Source organism: Polistes dominula, unplaced genomic scaffold (genome assembly GCF_049000335.1).
Source record: "Polistes dominula isolate Pdom_NZ unplaced genomic scaffold, Pdom_raw_medaka contig_16, whole genome shotgun sequence".
Lineage (NCBI taxonomy): Eukaryota > Metazoa > Arthropoda > Insecta > Hymenoptera > Vespidae > Polistes > Polistes dominula.
This window is the reverse complement of record NW_028301040.1, coordinates 7,160,276-7,181,096: the sequence shown is the minus strand read 5'-3', so window position 1 is coordinate 7,181,096 and position 20,821 is coordinate 7,160,276. Positions and strand designations below refer to the sequence as shown.

The 20,821-nt window shown below is 28.1% G+C and overlaps 1 protein-coding gene across 1 annotated transcript; it reads right to left on the bottom strand.

Annotated features, from left to right (window-relative positions):
* Nucleotides 1-89: 89 nt before the first annotated feature.
* Nucleotides 90-20,785, bottom strand: Vps13 (vacuolar protein sorting 13C). The gene is given in 62 exon segments (XM_015328893.2): nucleotides 90-455; nucleotides 540-707; nucleotides 781-912; nucleotides 986-1,100; nucleotides 1,178-1,347; nucleotides 1,435-1,556; nucleotides 1,633-1,946; nucleotides 2,021-2,142; nucleotides 2,235-2,354; nucleotides 2,446-2,621; nucleotides 2,697-2,913; nucleotides 3,003-3,165; nucleotides 3,247-3,485; nucleotides 3,581-3,692; nucleotides 3,816-3,964; nucleotides 4,047-4,193; nucleotides 4,334-4,471; nucleotides 4,558-4,661; nucleotides 4,664-4,760; nucleotides 5,310-5,375; nucleotides 7,037-7,078; nucleotides 7,716-7,931; nucleotides 7,996-8,220; nucleotides 9,383-9,559; nucleotides 9,842-9,962; nucleotides 10,045-10,208; nucleotides 10,342-10,503; nucleotides 10,608-10,784; nucleotides 10,884-11,063; nucleotides 11,142-11,261; nucleotides 11,351-11,488; nucleotides 11,573-11,769; nucleotides 11,861-12,007; nucleotides 12,070-12,172; nucleotides 12,282-12,404; nucleotides 12,494-12,765; nucleotides 12,873-13,161; nucleotides 13,318-13,457; nucleotides 13,540-13,841; nucleotides 13,921-14,093; nucleotides 14,199-14,333; nucleotides 14,431-14,583; nucleotides 14,665-14,882; nucleotides 15,005-15,158; nucleotides 15,238-15,375; nucleotides 15,451-15,683; nucleotides 15,762-15,891; nucleotides 15,976-16,064; nucleotides 16,150-16,330; nucleotides 16,402-16,641; nucleotides 16,740-16,839; nucleotides 16,922-17,176; nucleotides 17,323-17,569; nucleotides 17,717-17,834; nucleotides 17,908-18,142; nucleotides 18,225-18,471; nucleotides 18,568-18,706; nucleotides 18,829-19,061; nucleotides 19,165-19,362; nucleotides 19,462-19,548; nucleotides 20,105-20,320; nucleotides 20,382-20,785. Coding segments are annotated over 61 exon segments (10,032 nt in total). The 5' UTR covers nucleotides 20,205-20,320; nucleotides 20,382-20,785; the 3' UTR covers nucleotides 90-392.
* Nucleotides 20,786-20,821: the final 36 nt, after the last annotated feature.

The window sequence follows — 20,821 nt, the reverse complement described above, 5'->3', positions numbered from 1 at the left end:
TTTTAATTAATAAATTGTTAGCATGTACGATGTTGCACATAATTCTATGAGCATGTATTTTAAGGAAAACAATTATATTAACGTAAAAATAAATTTAATCAATTAATATTTTATTCACTACGAATACGAATTTTATATATTTATCTTGGAACAATATCAGTTAATATATTCTTTACTATAAGCTACTTTTAAAAGCTAGTATTAGTCAGTCTTGCAAATAGTATTTATAAAAAACTATTTGAATGTGCATGAAAATTATATAACTTCAGTTATAAAGCTTAATGCAAATTGAGCTTTTCAGGCACTCTTAGTTTTGCTTAAGCATGAGGTTTCATAAATAATTTGTCAATATATTAATCAAGCTTTCTCTTTTTGATTTTTATATTGGTAACTTATGTAAGTTCATTTGTTATTCCATATTGATTCATCTGTTCCCTTATTTTACTATAAAGTAACTGTAAAAGGAATGAGATAAATAATTATTACTTAATACATATATAAGTATAATAGTCAGTAAAAAAACATATGTTTTGGTTAACCTGTTTTATATTGGAATCTGGTATTAAGATTATTTTGGATTGTTCTGGGCTGCCGAATAAATTTCCTAGTTTCTTTCTTTTTGAGGAATCTTTAATACAAATCTGTACTCCTTTGTCAACTATTTTTGGTAACTCACCAAATTCTTGCCACGTATGGGTCCAATCGACCTATGAGAAGTAATATTTTAACTAAGTAATATTATTGTATAGAGAACTTCTTATAATTTGATTCAAGGCATACCTTCCAGCCACCGAATAAATCGCTATATTCAAGATAAGCTATACGTTTATCAGTAAGCAACAGGACATCTTTATTGATATATATATGATAGAAATAAATATCTGTATTTGCATATTTGCCTTTTTCAAGTTCCTGTTTGAAAAAACAAAAAAATAAATTAATTTCACACAATAATATTGTTATCATAAAATAATATATTACTTACAGCTAGTATTTTATTACCCTCAGCTTCATCTCTTATGTAAGGTCGAACAAGACTATCTGGTTGTAGGAATCTGGGTGGACGAACTCTTTTAGCTTCTTCACTTAATTCAGCCGCACTAAAATATATTTCCGTTTATAAAAACTATTTTCATAGATAATAAATATTACGAAACATAAAAAAATATGTTTTTACCGCCTGACAGCACCGAAAGATCCACTAGCAAAATCGACAACTCCAGCAGTTGGTCTAGTTACAAGTCCAACAACTCCCTTTCCAAAACCTTTGAAAAATCCTTCAATACCTTCTTCTTTAGCGCCGGATATAGGTTTCATTACAACACCAGTTACACCATCCACAACACCCTATATATAAATAAAATAATAATTTTAATAAGCATAAATTGTAAGAAAGTATTTCATATTAAATATTAACTTAATTCATGAACATACCATGACTAAACCTTTTCCACTTCTGACAAGTCCTTCGTGCAAATTTGCTGGCTGTTTATTTAATTGTTCTTGTCTTTTTCTTTGGTAATCTTTGTCGAAAGTTAAAGCAGCTATTCCTTTACCTTTATATATAAAAATATTATGATTTTAAATCTATGACAATGATAGGAAAAAAAATTGTATGTAATATTTTAATACCCATAGCTCCTGTAATTTTCGATACAGCTCCTGCCATTCCACCAACAGTATGACCTAACATACTTCTAACACCAAGATATAAACCTTCAGCAAATTCTCCTGGACCTTGTATGGCGCCTTGAAAAGGCTCATAAAATAAATCTTCGATACCTTTCATCGTACCAACTACAAGACCATATGGATTACCAATTACATCAAGACCTAACACAAGAACATAAGCTTGCTTAATAGCTTGTCCTACATAATGCGTAGTTGCTTCTGAGATTAATTGTTTATGTGTCATGAAAGTATAATCTCGTTCGAAGTATGCTAATCTGTAAAATAAGAAATGTTCTTTCTATTAATTGCTATATCACGTTAACAAAATCTAAGAAATAGGAAAACATACTTGAATACGATATCGTTAATATCAGTTAGAGTAACTCCAATGCCTTGTAATAGTACATTAAGTACTTGAGGTACTGCAGAAGGTCCACTTCCAGTACCAGTCATTGAAAAACTAATATGTATCTAATAAAGAAAGAATAATTTGATAATTAGATAAATGTGTTTATGATTTTCTTTTTTTATACGTAATAGTATAAATAATAAATATCACGGACCTTAAGGGGTGAAAAATGCAATAAATCAAAAAAATTTTTTTGTTCAGCTGTTGTGATCAAACTAACATGATACATGAGTGGTTCATGCACTAATTTCATGTCTGTGCGGAAAAGTTCACTCTGTAATAACAAAATAACAAAATTTTTAGAATACACATACTACTGGATGAATAGTTATAAATAATACAATTATTTAAATATAATATCTTACTTCTTCTGCATCATTCGCTACATTCGCTTCAAAAAAGGCCATTATGACATTTATAAATACTATATCCACTTTAATGTGGAATTCTTGAATAAGTACTTTGAAATAACGGAATTGCTGAACCGTGCTATGTTCTAAGAGACGTTTTACCATACTAAGCTCGGCAAACGGTTTTGGTACTATAGAATTATTACGATTTTTTAAATGAACAATTCAATATTATAATAAAAAAATATAAAAGGGACACTTTTTACCTGTACTTTGCGTGATACTCTTAGGTAGAGGAACTGGTGCTAGAATAACTGGAAACACACAATCTGAAAGTTGATTATCTATCTGTAATCTATTAATTTTAGCATGTAATTGTACTTGATGTGCTGATGTTTTATACTGTAGCCATAAACCAGTTTGGAATGAACGTCTTATGTAACGACGATGAGGTTTTAACATTTCCATATTTAAGTAATCCACCTAAAATTAATTACAATATAAATATTGATTAAAAGGATAAGCAATTATTATAGAATAAAACACCGATTGTTAAATTTTTAAAACTCCACCTCCAACTTAGGTTCAAGTAATACTCTATAAGGCGGGTCCTTTTCAATTTGTAACTCGCGTATGTATTTTTGGTATCCCTCTTCAATAATATTAACTTCTCTTGCATTAAGAAAACGCCATCTACTTCCAATAGATTTACACGTTTCCCATATTATACCAGAGCTATAATATATCATTATGTAAGAATATATTGGTATACTAATAATATCCAAAAATTATAAATATCCTTGAACAAAATATTACCTAGCTATGCACATATATAAAAGCTCTGTTTTAGTAATATTATTTACAAGTGAAAATCCTACTCCATGGATATTGAGAGTTATCTCTTGTTCAATAGGCTCAAGATCACCTACTAATTGACAATCTTCAGCTATTTTTAAATTTGTAGTAAACAGAAGTACTCTTTGTGTACCATTTAAAAATGATACATAATATATTTCTTCTTCTGTGTCAGGTATTTGAAAAGCACCTAAGGTATCCTAGAAATTTTAATCATAAAAGAATGATTACTTAGAAATAACTTAGAAATTCTGGTGGGTTTTAAATCCTTAATAGAATAATTTATTTAGTTTACCTTTCTTAGATCATCTTCTATTTCTTTTTTGTTATTATCTTCCCACATTAATTTTCTTGGACCAGCAGGATTTTCCCAAGTATAAAACATTCTGTTAAATGATTGAATAAACCTGTAAGAAACATAAATTAAATTATTTTATACTTCAAATTTATTTACTTAAATATGTAAAGCCTAAAGCTTATTCTTTATAAGTTAGTTATAAAGATGAATCTCTGAATGAATTTTAGTGCACCTTATATTCATAGATCCTTTTTCCCAGAAATTGATTGAATGATGAGTATGATTTATAATAAGAGCTGGAGCATTGCCAGGACTGTAACCTGACATTGAAATGTATATTCCGCCTTCATTGATTTGTATATCAACATTAATACCGCCGTACTAATCGATAAAAATAATTATTAAATTTCTTTTTCAATGCTTTAATTAGAAATAAAGCAATATTAATAAAACAAATAATGACCTTATTATCTAGTTTTAACAACGTGGTATGACTATCAGTATAAATGAAAGCTGCTGTTTTTTCAGGATATCCTGCAGCCTTTGCCTTCAAAGTTTTCACTTCGTGTTCTGAACGAGGCCAAAAAGCAGAACATTCTCCAGGTGAAACCTATATTATAATATATATTTAATTTATATTTATAAATATGTTATATATATATATATATATATATATATATATATATATATATATATATATATATATATATATATTTCATTAAAGAATAATCTTTTCTCTTTTTAGCATACTATGATAAATGGATCGGCAGGTCTATCACTTTCTTGACATTCAATTAGAAAATTACTGTTATTAATAAGAACATAATAAGGTGTAAATGTAATTTGCTTTGTTAAAGAATTATATGTCAATTGATTATGTACACCAATCTGAAATATAAAAATTGATTAGATAAAAATATAGATGCATGTATTTATTATTTGAATAGAAATTTTTTACCAAATGGAAAAAATACCTGATATATCATTCCATTGTATTTGCATGAAACAACTCCTTCACTTCCAGCAACATCAATTGAAAACTTTTCAGACCATTCTCCATCTTCCACTCTAATCATTGCTTTTTTTTACCAAAAAAGGCTTTTGAACGGAATGAAAATAATATTGGTCCTTTAAAGTGTTCTGGATGATATAAAATATTTAAATAATCTTCTCCACTCTGAAATAAAAAGAAAGACTGATATAGATTACTTCGTGATAATATGTTTTCAATTACATAAGCCAATGAAATTATAACATTACGATAAATTATTAAAATAAATATATGAAAACAAATATTTTTCCAATGATTTTCCAATTTAGTTGCTCATGCATATGTAATAATAAAACACTGCTGTAAATTATACATGAGTATACTAAACATTTATACCCATAGTGTGTGTGTGTGTTTGTGTGTACATATAACACATTATATTTTACCATTTTTTGTGTTCTGTTAAGAATATACAAAACATATAATAAATGCAAAGAAAAACTAAACGGACTACTGAAAGAAATAGAATATAAATAGCTATTATATTATATTTATTTAACAGACTGTGCATTTATAGATGTTAGAACAACTTTTATATTGGCAAGAAATATCATTAGTAAATGCCATTAGTATTACAATTTCATTGTATAATATTATAATTTTGAATTTATGAATATTAGTGCAATTCAGTGTTATTTAAACCAATTGAAATAAATTTTGAAATGAAAATGTCACCAAACGTGTTTTCTTCTTCCTATACTGTGCACGTGGATGATGAGGTTTCATAGCAAAAACCAGTTTCTGAAATATACCTTTATATATATACTGATAAAAAAATTAATATTTAAAGCGTACTATTTTTTGTATTATTATCTCGTAAAATTAATTGTGTATTTTTGCATTTTTATATACAAATAAAATGATTATATAAATGTCATTTAAATGTGTGCGAAACACACACATTATACCTATACCTATTATTAATTTCATAATATTATTACTAATAATATATTTGCTATTGTGGTGTTGTTGGCGGAAAGGGAGGAGGAGATGGAGAGCATGCTGAGGCGAATGGAGGGATATTGTGATAGGAAGAAATTGGAGGTCAGTGTGGAGAAAACAAAGATAGTGAGATTTAGGAGAGGAGGGGGAAGAAATAGAGAGATTGATTGGAACTGGAAGGGGAAGAGAATAGAGGAGGTGAAGGAGTTTAGATATCTGGGCTATGTTTTCAAGAAGAATGGAGGTCAAGAGGCGCATGTGAAGGAGAGGGTGAAGAAGGCTGGGGCGGCTATGAGGCAGATTTGGGGATTGGGGAAGAGGATGTTCGGCAAGGATTGGGTGAGGAGGCTGTGGATGTTTGACAAGCTAGTGTGGACGGTTTTGAGTTATGGAGCGGAAATATGGGGGTGGGAGGAGAGGATGGAGATCGAGGGGGTGCAGGAAAGATTTTTGAGGTGGACTATGGGGGTGGACTGGAGAACACCAGGGTATATGGTAAGGGAGGAAGGGAAGAGAGACAAATTGAAAATAAAGGCGGCGAAGAGAGCGTGGAAGTATGAGGAGAAGTTAAGGAGAGGAGAGGGAAGTGAGCTGGCGAGAGAGTGTTGGAAGGAGGCGCAGGAGAGAGAAAAGGAGATAGAAGTACGGAAATCAAAGTGGGAAGTAGAGAGGATGAAGTTCAAAGAGAGGATAGCGCAGGACGGGGTGGAGGTGGTGGAAAGGTGGGAGGAGATTGAGAGGGAGGAAAGAAGGCGACAGGAGGTGGAGAGATGGGAGAAGATATTGGAGTCGAGATACAACATGTGGTACAAGACGGTGGTTGCGGAGGGTTTGCCAGGATATTGGGTAGGAAAGTGGAGTGAAGAGAGAAAAAGAAGAGTGGCGAGATTTAGATTGGGGAATGAGATGAGGGAAGGGAGATACTGGGAAGAGGAGGAGAAGAAAAAATGTAGGGTGTGTGGTTGGGAGAGAGAGACATGGGAGCACGTGTTGGAGGGCTGCAGTAGAGCGGTCGTGGAGGAGGACGGGAGAGGATTGGAAGAGAGGATCAAGGAAATTTTGGATGAGAGTGGAATGGGGGAGGAGTGGATGAAGAGGATTGGGAGCATGAGAGAGAAGAAGGAGAGGCAAGGAGGGGAAGAAGGGAGGAAGAAGTGGAGGTTTGGAACGGGTGAAGGGGGAGAGGAAGAAGAGGAAGTGAGGGAGAGGGTAGTGTTAAGTTAGGTTAAGGAGATAATTGTTAAAGAAGTGCAACCCTTCGGGGACGCAGTAAATAAATATCTATATATCTATCTATATCTATATTTGCTATTGCATATTGAAAAGTTTCTACTAATAAATACTTTAACCATAAATAACACTAAGATATTACAAGCTTCCAAAATAATATTTTACAAGCTTTTAATAAAATTATCCTATAAAAAGCATCAAGTTAAAGTGCAATAATAATAAAGCTCTACCTTAACTGGACTTGAGTGTTCTTTACCACCCTTACTTGACTTCTGTAAAATAATAGTTTGAGTTCAATGCAGTAAAATATATTTGAGAAAACACCTTATCATGTAAATTCACACCTACATGATAAAATATTATAAGTAAATAATACATTAAAAGTAAGATTAAAATTTTATAAGAGAGTATAAAAATATAAATTTACATATTAATTTAAAGAATCATGCAAGAAAACATTTTTGTTGTCAGTTATCAGTTCAGAGTCCAGTAATTGGAAAATATCATTATTCTTTGTCGAAATATCCTATGAATTTAAGAATATTATTTAAAACGAAAATGCTGTTAAAAGATATTTGAATTTATGTTAATATACATGTTTATTTCTACATAGAAAAAGAATTATAAGTAAAAAAGCAAGCTAGTATAGTTAGTCGATAAGTTTGCTTCAATGTCAGTTTAAAGATTAAAATTAGAAGATATGTATATATAAAGATTTATTTTATTTTAAATTTTGTTACTATAAAAGACCTGTTTGATTGAATTGTCATATGAAATGTTTTCATAAATTCATTTCATTCATAGATCATTCATAAATTAAGAATGAATTATTGAAATATTAATAATATATATAAAATTTAAAAATTAATAATATAGTGTTTATTAAAAAACATGTTTTTCTATGCTTACCCTATAAGATAACATTAATCCAGTTTTATTCAACATCCAAAAAGGACAATAGAGAGCCATTATAATGGAACCATGTTTATGTGATGTATGCATTCCCAAATCCATAACAACTTTTTGTGCACTATCAAAAGATTCAAAAGACCAGACTGAAAATTCCGGTGGATTTGCTACTATTTCACCTTTACATGACCAATTTTTTTCTAAATAATTTGGTAGCTGTAAAAAATTTGTATAATTATGTTACATTACTAAATTTTTAATATTGTCAATATATATTTACCTTAATAATAATATTTGATTTTGTGTAATCAATTGTTGGAATTTGTAAAGTAGCACTAGCTTCCAAAAGTTTTTCCTCAATAATCCCAGGAAGACAAATAATAATGTCGATTGGCAAAAAGTTCTTTAGATACACAGATGGATATAAATGAACATTATAAATAGTGCTTGCCATTGTATGACGACTAGTATTTTCAAAATAAACTTGTTCTATCTCTCCTACAACCTGCAAATTATTTATATATAATGAATTATTACAAACAATATATATTTATAATACTTGATATTTAATGTAACAATACTAATTAAACATAAGAATCATGCGAAGAAATGATCGGTAAATATTTAAATCATAGTTTCACAAGCAACTGATACGAAAGCCAGAAAAATAATATTTTTACAATAACATTATTACTTTAAAATAATTTACCATTTCCCGCCTTATCTATATATACATATATATATAAAGGATGTCAAAGGTTTTTCTGTATAAATGTTACGCTCAAAAAATAAAAATAAAAATGAGTTATATAAACATACGTCATATAAAGTTTTATTAAAAAAATTTTTAAATAAATTATAAAACTGTTTAGTAACGCAAACCGAATTCTCCTAATCTTACGTTTCTTAATTTTTATTTATAAGGATTTTTTGAATCAAAGATTTATGCTAAAGAAATGATTTCAAACGAGGATGTAGTATAAATATCTAAAACCGTGGTCATGGTTTCCATCCATGAAAAATTATCTCGGAAAATCACTATATTATTAATCAAAATCAAGCTTGCACCCGAGCAAAAGAACAGCATTTTGAAATATTTATTTGAAAACTTGTGGTAATTCTTTTGCTACATTATATTATTTCGTATTACTATTTATTAATCACACCAAAATGTAACATGTCATTGCATAATAAAAAATGTGTGATCTACGCGGATCCAGATAAATGAAGCCAACTTTCTGTGAGCTCAGTATAGAATCTTTTTTCTTTTTTTACATGTATATTAAGTCGTTTAACTATATAATTATAAGTTTAAGATATTTGTATATGATAATTATATATACATATATATTTGTATATGTCCAATTTCACGTAATTGAAACGTAAATGACACTCATCAAAAGTCATTAGTTTTTACTCTATCATTTGTACATATATAATATTCATTTTCATACTAATCATATTCTCAGCAATGGGAAAAATGATAGAAATATTTTTATAGTTAAAAAATACACATATATAAAAAAAATATTAATCTCTACATTCACTGTTAACAAAATTAACAAACAATCTAACTAATAGAGCAATGCAGATCCACTTATTATTCTCCATAAAGTCATCACTAATATACAAGACTGCAACATATTAACTGAGGAATATGATAGTACCTGAATAGGTGTTTCCACATATTTTGGGTGCTCTGAATTAAAACAATTCAAGCAGAAACTTTTCACGTGATCAATAAAATAACACAATTTGTATTGCCAGTCAATAGTATTTAAGAATAAACTGATTGTGTTGTTATTATAGAGAATACTACCAACCACAATCATCATGAAAAACATCTAAAAGTAAAAAATCGCTTCTTGTATAAGCATACGAAGCATTCCAACAAAATTTTCAATAAAATTAGAAGTAATTGTGCAATATATTATATTATCTAATTTTTATCGCGTATTACACAATTATATTTATAGTAATAGAAAGTTGACACAATAATATAGTGTAACATATATATTAATTTTAGCTATGTAAGAAATTATTTACAAAGAAAAAAAGATTTGTTTAAAAATATAATCTAAAAAAAGATTATATAAAAAGGATTTTATATAGAATGGCTTAATTACCTGTACGTAAAACGGTTCTATTATTTCTTGTTTTGATCTTGCTTCACATTTTAACAGTTTTGTCATGGAAACATTCTTTTGAAGATCTTTCCAAACAAATGGTTCTATTGAAACCATATACCTGTAATAACGATTTAAATTTAAATCTAATAATATGAAACTGATAATTTAATATATGTATATAGTATAGAGAATGAACTAACCCGTTAACGCTAAAGAATAACCAATAAATATTTGTTGGTGTATATACAGCATCCAATGGAAGATTCAATCGATCATTAGGAGCTACTGTGCCTACACATTCAACTTCGTTTCCTCGTTTCGTCATATAATATACTGATATGGGTTCAGTAAAATGATTATGTACCTACAATAATTATTGTTAATCTAATTCTATGCAATTGAATATTAAATTTTCGCAGTTGTTTTTTTTTTCAATTTCTAAGTGTATTAAGTAATAAAAAAATTCTATTTTTATAATCATGTAAAAACATATTTACCTGAAGGATACTTCTAAGCGTAACAATAGTACTTCCTTCATCAACAACAACGTCAGAAACAATGCCCCATTCTTCAGAATTATCTTTACGATATTTCAATGAAAAGAATCTTTTATCTGCTCGAAGAACTGGTATTGTTAATCTATCATAAATTCCTTTAAACTAAAAAATGCATTAATATATACCAGCGAGCATGTATTACATGTATATATATACAAATTATTTAATGTGAATACATTTAAGTATTAAAAAATTAAATAAATTACCGAAACGACAAATTTATTGTCTCCTCTATCTTTAACAGAGTTAGCTTTTAATTGTTCAAGAAGCTGTGTTTCTATTTTCATAAACTTTGGTGCGAGTTCTACGGATGCTCCAGATTCAAGAATTACTTCGGTATATGAATCTGCATTATTACTTGATCTTGAACCACTGTCAAATATCTAAAATATGTATTAATGTATTTCATTATTATGTATACATTCTTATATCTATAATATAAGAGAACATAAATTAAGGAATTTATGACATACTACTTTTACCTTAAAATGACTTAGTTCTAAATCAAGAATCATTGGCAAGCCTGTTTCATTTTTCAATACATATGGTGCGAATTTTTGGGTAGCCGTTTTTCCACCAACTACCATAGCAGAAGAGAATGCATTACCTAATTGTTTTAATACATCAAGACATGTTTTGGTCACTGTAATCTCTAAATTTTCCTTCATTTAAAAATAAAATGAAATTATTAAATTGAAATAATTTACTTTCTGAAAAATTATTATAATCAATTCTCTTACAGAAGAAGTTACATCAATAGACATTTTAGCAACTTGATGTAAATCTTCTGGTTCACTTTCTACACTTGGACTGACAGCACTAGCTCCTCTAGAGTTCACTGCTAAATCATTAAATTGTACCTGGTAATAAAAAATAAAAAAAATAAACATAATTTGAATATGTTTTAATAAAATAATTTTCACATTTTAAATTATTTTTAAGAATTTACTTTCGTTTTTAATTCCCAAGGAGTTGAAGTACGTTTTCCAGTTTGAATTCCTTCTTTTGGTTCAATCAATGGTTCCCATAAAGCCAAACGACTATTATAATATGCCATTATGAGTGAAATTGTACATTCCACGGACATCTACAAAATATATATAATAAAATTGTATAATAGTAAAAAGAATTTGTTTTTTAAATTCATATAAATACATGTAGAAAATCATACAGATTTAGTACTCCAATCATTGACATTGCTCTGAAATCCAATATGCATCAAAAGCATTGGTAACGTTTTATTACCAACGCCTGCTTCTAATGTTAACAAAATTGTTGGTGCAGAAATGATTGCTAGTTCAGGTTTATAAATCGCATTATTGTCGTAATCAGGATAAGTAAAATCTTCTAATGCCTCTACTGCAATCTCTATAAACAAATATTGAAAAATTATCAGACAAAAAATATCGATATTTAAGAAATAGATTGTTTTAAATAGAAATTATGGTGTGTATTAAACCTGTTTTCAAAAACCAATAATCTTGTTCTTCATATGGTGTAATTAGCCAAAGTCCTTCATAATTAGGTTCATGCTTTATCACTTCGCTATCTTCCACTTCTGCTTTAGTTGCAGTATGAATGACCTTGTTCAAAATTTCAATTACACCTATAAGATATAATTTATTTATTGTTAATGAAGAATAATTACTAATATTTGCTCATAAATACCTGGCGAAACGGAAATGTGAATGTCTGTACAGCATACATCTATGTGCAGACCTTTTTCGTCAGGTGTAGAGCCTGCTACACTAACACTACATGGTCTTAAAACCTTATAGATGGATTAAATAAAAAATATAAGTTTTTTAAATAAATCTCTAGTTGTAAATAATATAATTATATAATAAAATATATATCACAATTATATAATTGTTTCATACTTGATATATCCAATCGGCCCTTTTAGCAGGATTATATATACCAGTTAGAAGAGAAAGATCTTTAATAGAACCTGTTATTACTTGATGTTCACCCATAATACGCATTTTTAAAAGTAATTCAGTCTATAAGAATACAATTTTTACATATAATAACAATGCATTAGTATTAATAATATTAAGAAATAGAAAGATAGTGTTTATATATTACACACATTTAATAATATACAATTTGAATTTATATCATCCATATCTTCAAGAAGAATGATATCTGGCTTTTCAACGTGTAAATTCACAGTTAACATTTGAGTAACATTTCCTGATGTTTGAGGTGACTTTTTTTTAGTTACTGTATCAGTATAACCTTTTTGTGAAGATTGATGTACATTTTTACTTGCTGTAGAAGATTCAATGTTAAAGAAATCTTTTATTTTCATTAGATAATCAAGTGACACGATAATGCTGAATGAAAACACTCTGACGTCAACTGAAAATTTATATATAAATATGTATATATAAGACACATTAGACATTAAAAATATAAGATGTATTCCACAATTAAATATATATATATATATATATATGTTTATTCACCAAACATGTCATTAGGGCCTTGCCTAATTGTTACATCCAACATACTTCTCACAGGTTTTGTATCTTTTTCTGTATCATGTACAGTCGACAAGGCTGTTGTTCTTTCCATGAGTCTTGTTAAAGTACTTTCTCTATTAGGCCGAATATCATCTAAAGTACAATTCATAAGAAGGATAGAGGTTACTAATAAACCATCAGCGAATATTCGCCCTTTAACTCCAAAATGTGTTAACGAAAACTTTGCCAAACCACTTTCCGGAAGATGTAGAGGTGATGTCTGAGTCTGTAACTGCAATAGAACATAATCCTATAATGCTTAAAGCAAGTAAATGTATTTATTTATTTATTTAAACACACACACGGCAGAGTGTGTATTGTATATATATAATATAATGTGTAATATGTAATACATAATCTGTAATAACCCTCAAATATATAACTTTACCATTTTGGAGCCGCCTGTGAACAAATTAATGACAAGGCTATCCATAATAAATTCAAATTTAATAAACGTGTGCACATGTTTTTGCTCTTGCAAATTTATAATTTCTTTTTCTGTATTAATATCCACTTTAATTGGTTCTACTGTAAATTAAAATCAAATGAAATATAAATATAAATATACAAGAAATAATTGAAAGTTAACAAAATTATTATATTTACTTACTTGCTTTTCGTTTATTCTGCTGATCTAATAAAGACTTTTTATCAAAATGTTCTGGAATTTGCGAAGATTTAGGCTCTTCCGTTGATTCTCCTAAATTTTCTTCTAAAACTTTTATTACGGTTGCATAGTCTTCCTGACTTAATAACATATTAATTTTGTTTAATCGGCCGTACATATCAATATCTGGTATAGAAGTATACCATGCAGTTGACAAATTACGTTTCATTAATAATGTAAAACTAACTGGTTCTAGCAATAGGACTTCGTTTTCAATCGTAAATTCAATTTTATTTAGTCTTATCCTATAAAAAAAATAAAAAATACAAAGGCACGTAAAAATATAAACATTTAAAAGATTCAACTCTATTCAATGTATTATACCTTGAAAGTTTTAAGTTTTGTAATTCGATCTTCATTTCATCAACTATAGGATATTCTCCAGATTCAGTTTCAGTTTCTAATTTTTTGAAAATGTTACAAACTGTAAGGTTACCCATATCTAACATTAAACAATGCTCGCTTTTTGAATTTCTAGGTACATATATAATCGGAGCCTAAAATGTTACAACATATGAATTAGAATAGCTAAATCGCATAGCATACACATCTTGAAATATAATTCGTATAATTCATATTATATTCGTGTAATTTTTATATACCTTAATGTTAACATTCAACTCCACTCGCGTTGCACTTTCTTGCACATCTTTAATATTAGTTTTCGCTGCTTCTGCAGCAGCTGCAGATGCTTCTTTAATTGCTTGTTGAGCTACTTGGAAATTATTGAGAAAATTCTAAACATACAAAAATAAATGTTGTTACTTTTATACGTACGTTATTATTATTATTATTTAATTATTATTATAAGAAATTTACATTCCTGCCACTTACCATAATATTTGTAACAAAGGCATTTAAAAATATAATACGATGACAGCCCATAATAATTTTAATAGACATATTGTTTTTATCAAATTCTTGTGGTTCAATATTGTATATTATTGCTTCAATTTTTAAGGATTCTTCGGCGTCTACTGATATAATCTATAAAATTAATAAAGACAGTATTTGCATAATAAAAAAACAGTTTTTATCAACGTAAAAAAAAAATATTAAAAATCTTACATTTTTATAAATTGATGTAGTATTGAGATCTTGGATATTAATGGAAGTAAGATTAATATTTGCTTGCGAGTAAGAAGCCTTCATTATAAAACCAGCAATAATGCCTTCGATAAAAAACGCACTAATATCTCTCACATCACTAATCATTTTCATGCTAATGGTGCCAACTTTAGCTTTTACTTTTAAATCTATAAACTCTATCACTCCTCTTTTACGTCCTGCATACAAATAATATAATTTCTAGAAGTGGTAACTCTATTTGGATCGTTTTTTAAAATTAAATTTTAAGCATTATACAATTGTAACGAAAAATTACTATTATAAAAACAGGAATACGTACGAGAACTGGAAGGTTTAATTCTCTGCTTTTGAATTTGATCTTTGATAAATGCAGAAGTTTCTTCTTGTATGAGAGGTAAATGAGTAGGCCGAGATGGAACTATATCTTCTTGCAATTTTTCTTTTAAAGCTGCAGACATAGATTGTATCTTGTCCTAAAAACAAAAAAAAGCAAAGAAAAATAGAAGAGTAAGCAAAGATTGTTCAAATTGCGAATAACGCATGTTATATTACTTGTATATCTGTCACAAATTTTAAAAGATTTATAAGCGCTTCTTGATGAAGTAATACATCTAATGTAGTAAATTCTAGTTGTAACAATTTTACAACTGATCCATGTCGTGTAGTAAATTCTGGTGACCGCTTATTCACCTATAACAATAGAAAATATATACTTAGCGTTTTCATTATGAAAATATAAATTATAAACTACAAAACTAGACTTACATTAACATATTGCACTATAATAAGATATTCATTCTTTCCAGTTGACATGGGAGTATTTATCATAAAAATTTCTCCATTATTATAGTACTGCTTCATTTGAGTACCGCCTAATTTTAATATTATTTCCTGATCATAAGAACGTTGCAACATTCCAACTTCTAATTGTAAAATTTCAAATCTTACAAATGGCACGACTGTTTCATCTTCTTGTTTAGAGATTGATAAAGTGAATTCTGACAAATATATAAATATTATATATCATTAATATAAATATAATAATTATTGTGTCTATTATATCAGAAAGTAATTACCTTTCATTTCAAACTTCATTTCTAAATCAGTTGTTTGTTTAAGAGGTTTATCTTCCTGTTTCTTTTTACCATTGGGAGAAGAAATTGTAGTCAATTCCTTGAATAAAGACAATTGAGAAACGGATTTACTCTAAAACAAAAGAAAAATAAGTACTTATAATAAAATATATGGCAATGAAAGAAAGCAATATTAGTTTACTTATAAATTTCTTACAAGTGATGACTTATTAAGTTGTGCTGAAGTTTCTTCCTCGGGGAATGGAATGCTTTGAACAATGTTGAGAGCTTCTAGCAAGCGTATGTCTACAATATGAAAAATCTTGTATTTTCATATTTATTACAAAAATTAATTGGTAAAAATATTGGATAATAAAAAATATATAATAACCTGTTATATTAATAGCAAGAGATGGTAATTGTCCCACTAATCTCATTTTGGGTAATAAAGGATCATCTGTTATTAAACATTTATGAAATTGAATTTCTAATGTAGTTGGACACAGTAATGTCATTGAACCGTGTTTCATTAAAGCTTCTCGCCAATTTTCATTTCCTAATGCAACAAGAATCTATAAAGATAAAAAAAAGATAAAATTTTAATACTTTATTTTGCAAAGATATATAAATAAAAAATGAATACCTGAAAATTAACTATGTTCAGAGCAAATTTATCATAACTATGTTCCCTTAAGTGTAACAAAATATCTTCTTCACTTTTACCCATACTAGCAAGCTGTTTAACAGTTGTTTTGGATTTATCACTTTTGGGCTTCTCAAGAGAATGCATCTTCAAACTACCCAAATTTATTATAAATAATGATTTAGTACTATCATATAATCCACCAAGTGGTATAATTAATTGGGATGCCTGCATGTCTACCTGCAATCGAAAAGTATTGATATAATATCTATTTTTATCTATATTTTTTATTTTTAAGAATCCTTTTATTTCCAATATGTATTTATAAAACATTATACCTGAATATCTAATACTGAATGCTTTTCGATAGCATACTCTAAACCTAAGGCAGACTTTTCTTTTAAGCCTTCTAATTGTTCTGCAGCAGCTGCTTGAATTCTATAAAAAATAAAATTCTTCTGTGTAGAACATCGTATTATTGATTATGTCCAAAAATTCACATGAGAAAGATATAACTCACTGATTTAAAGCTGAAGAATTTGGAACTTTAAATAATTTAACTAATTCTATTATTGTTTGAGCATCGTATACAATATCCACAGACTTTGACTTTATAATAATACGATCTCCACATAATTTATCAAGAGGATTTTTTTCATAAGCAATAGATAATAAAACATTATCTGCGTTTTCATGTTCAGAATTAAAAAGTGAAGGAATATAATCATTTTGTTTTACTCCGAAAAGTTTCATATCACCTATTGATGTCGTTATTCTGAAAAAAAAAATAATATTATTATTTATTATTTAGAATATTGAACACAACAATGCAATAATCTTTATAAACATTTGTATTGCAGAAAATACAAATATTCTTTCATTCCATACACAGTATATATCTTTTTAAATGTATAAACTTACAAAATAGCATTGCCAGAAGGTCGTGACTTAAAACCGGCCTGAACAATATTTAATTGTAGATCCAAGATACTTGGATGTTCTTTATCTGTATCTAAAAGAAGTAACTGAAGACCATGTAAGAAGAAATTAGTATCAATCATTTCATATGTTTCAGGATAATGAGCTGGTGCAGTATTCTCTTGATAATCAATTGCTCGATACAATTTTTCCTTCTCTTGTGGTGTCATGGCTTCCTCAAATTTACGCACTATAATAAATAATAATACGTATGATAACGAATTTTAAATTATTAAACATATTACTTGATTCATACTACTTTATATCAGAAAGTTTAAACAATTAGAGGTTACAATGTAATTTAAAATAAATATAGAAAATAAAAGAAAATAATTACTAATAGCTGCAGCAGAATTCAATTCTTGAGTTTCTTCTGTTTGAGGAGAGCCCCATAAAAATCCAAACCACCCTTTTTTTGCTTTAAGATTCTTTTCTTTCTCTGCTAATCTTTCGACCTATCATAAAATAATAAAAGCTATTAAACATAATTCAACACAAATTCAGTTAAATAATACGTATAATACTTACTTCCATTTCAATTTGTTGTCTGATAATAACTAAATTGAAAAGATCTAACTTTGTCTCATAAGTGTTAAGACGTTCTTCTATATCTTGCGTTAATTTCTTAGTTGTTAATTTAGTTTGATATACTTGTGCATATTCGCGACACATATCTCTATGTGTTTTCATATGATTCCAGTCCCAATTTCTACGATATCTTTTTACAGTTTCTTCCAATATACAAGTATATGCAAATAACCACCTATTAATTATAAAATGTGAAATAAAGAATATACTTTACATGTTTATATAAGCATTTAAAGAGATAAGTTTTTTCTACTTACCATTCTTTGTAATGACCTCTATATGACGTTAAATTTGGTCTATATTTTCTGTATGGAGCAGCTTTTTGAGCTTGATCCAGACCTTCTCCTAATTGTACTAAAGTTTGATATTGATGTTTCGTCAATGCTATTCGTAATTTAAGCATTTCCAAATTGAGCCATATTTTTGGAATAGTATAATTACTACCATCTGTTTCAGGCTTTGGATTAAGCTTTAATTTTGCATTAACATTTATTGGACCCAATACTATAATAATATAAAAAGCATAATAATATCTAAGATTTATCTACAGATTTTTAAATGATTACAACATCCAACAATATACAATAAAATATAACTTACAATATAAATAACCAGTAGGAGTATAATCTATCGTTGCAATACCATCACAGAATAATTTGGAATACATAGATTGTGAATTTTTACTAAATTGTTCTACACCAGTATTAAGATATACAGCTAGGCCATCTAGTGTACATAACTGTAAAAATATTAACAAATTAATGTAAATGACAACGATCTTTTAAATAGTGCCAATTCATAAATTATACCTATTTATTTCTGTCGTAAAAAAAATAACTGTTAGTTAAACCTATTATTTACCTTATAAATTTGAGGAATTGCATACATATCTTTCATGTTACCAGTTGTACTCCAAGTATCTGTACAACTTTCTACGACAAATGTATTTAATGTGAATCCAACCGAAAATGGATGATCTTTAAATGTAACATGATCTTCATAACGTACATGAATTCGCTTTATTTCAATGTGTATATTTTTGATCATACGAGCAATTAACTTTTCAACCATTGAATCATTTAGCTTTTCTTGTGCTATGAATAAATAAATATATCATTTATTATACTTAAATTTATATCTTTCTTTTTTCCTCATTTCAAAAAATATATTAATAATATTAATAATTTACAAATTTACGTTTAGTTTCTGCTAATTGTTTGTTTTTCTCTATTCTTGCAAGTTCAGCTCTCTTCGATTCTAATTGTTGTCTTGCTTCTTTTTCAGAATCATAAGAAACTTGGCTGGAAGGTACAACAAGTATAAATAATTCTTCGACTATTGCATCTACTTGAGCATTCCATATGTCTTTATATGGAATCTTTAATATTAATTTACCTAAATATAATATGAAGAACAATATTAAACATTGTTTGTTAATTCTTATTTCGTATAAAATGTATCCAGTCATAAAATATATCTAATATATTTACGAACCTAATCGACCATATTCTAATCTTATAGGTAAATCCAGTACATCTAACGCTGTATCTTTTATTAATAAATCTGTCAATACAACATCACCTAGAATAAGACACGTTTATTTAATGATAATACTAAATAATATTAAGTTATATCATATTGTGTTGAAAATATTTCAATTATATGAATAAATTAAATAGAGAAATAGAGAAAATGTGAAAAAATATCACTTTTCTATTAAAATTGAATTAATACAATATATAATAAAATAAATATTAAAAGATAAATGACTTCTTTAGATTAAATGGAATTTTTATATAGTCATTTTTATATCAGTTACTATTATAGTCAAGTTGAAAAATATACTGATATATAGCGTCTGATAAAAAGCTCGTATAATGACATCAGAAATAGAAGCTGATGTCACATCTCACACCCAATAACACCTTGTTATATTTTAATACGTTTCACACACACACATTATTATATATTGCGTAAATTAAGGCAAGATAATATGTGATATCATAATAACTTTCAACATTTTTCCCCCTGTTTAACCAGAACTTTTTAACAATTTTATAATTTAAATATAAACATTACATGAAGGACAATGTAATATTTGATAAAAGACATGTAAAAATATTAAAATCATACTCACCTCCCCATAAACTAAGTTTTAATTGCGTATAATCCAAATTTTCTATATACTCTCCCAAAACTTTATTGAGAAGCTCTGCTATAATCGATTCAAAAACCATATTTGCAATTTATTTGGAAACCACAAACGAAGAAGAAAATTATATACACTTTATCGAACACTTGTTAACATGACGCCCGTTGATTTTCCTAGAAACTGTTCTCCTAAAAATAAATACTATTGAAGATGTAATAAAGTAAACTACATAATAATGCCGCAGTCATAACCTTAAACTTACGTCTTAGATCGATCAACACGTAGAATGAATGACTAACCGCTCAATAGAAGCATTTCTGCCGTTCTCTTTAGTTCTAAGCAGATGCCGTTAGAATTCGTTTCTCCTGCATTATGACAACATACTAGTTCTTACGTAACGTTCAATTTTCAACAACATTATAACAACCTATCAATATAATGGGTACTATTTTACAAATGTTAAACCAAAGAGATTAAATAAGAATGCAAATAGCCTGATGAGTAGTCTTTTGCTTTTTTAAGTGAAAACTTCTTTAACCACACCGCATAAACACTTTGTGCAGAGTAGTGGATAAGTCTGATCAGTCAAGCATATTCGGATAACAAGGCCACCACATTAGGATAATAGAGGTGACTCAGATTTATCAGCTTCTAAACTTCCCAAGCAATGATCACGTAGGGATCCTATGATCACGCTGATCG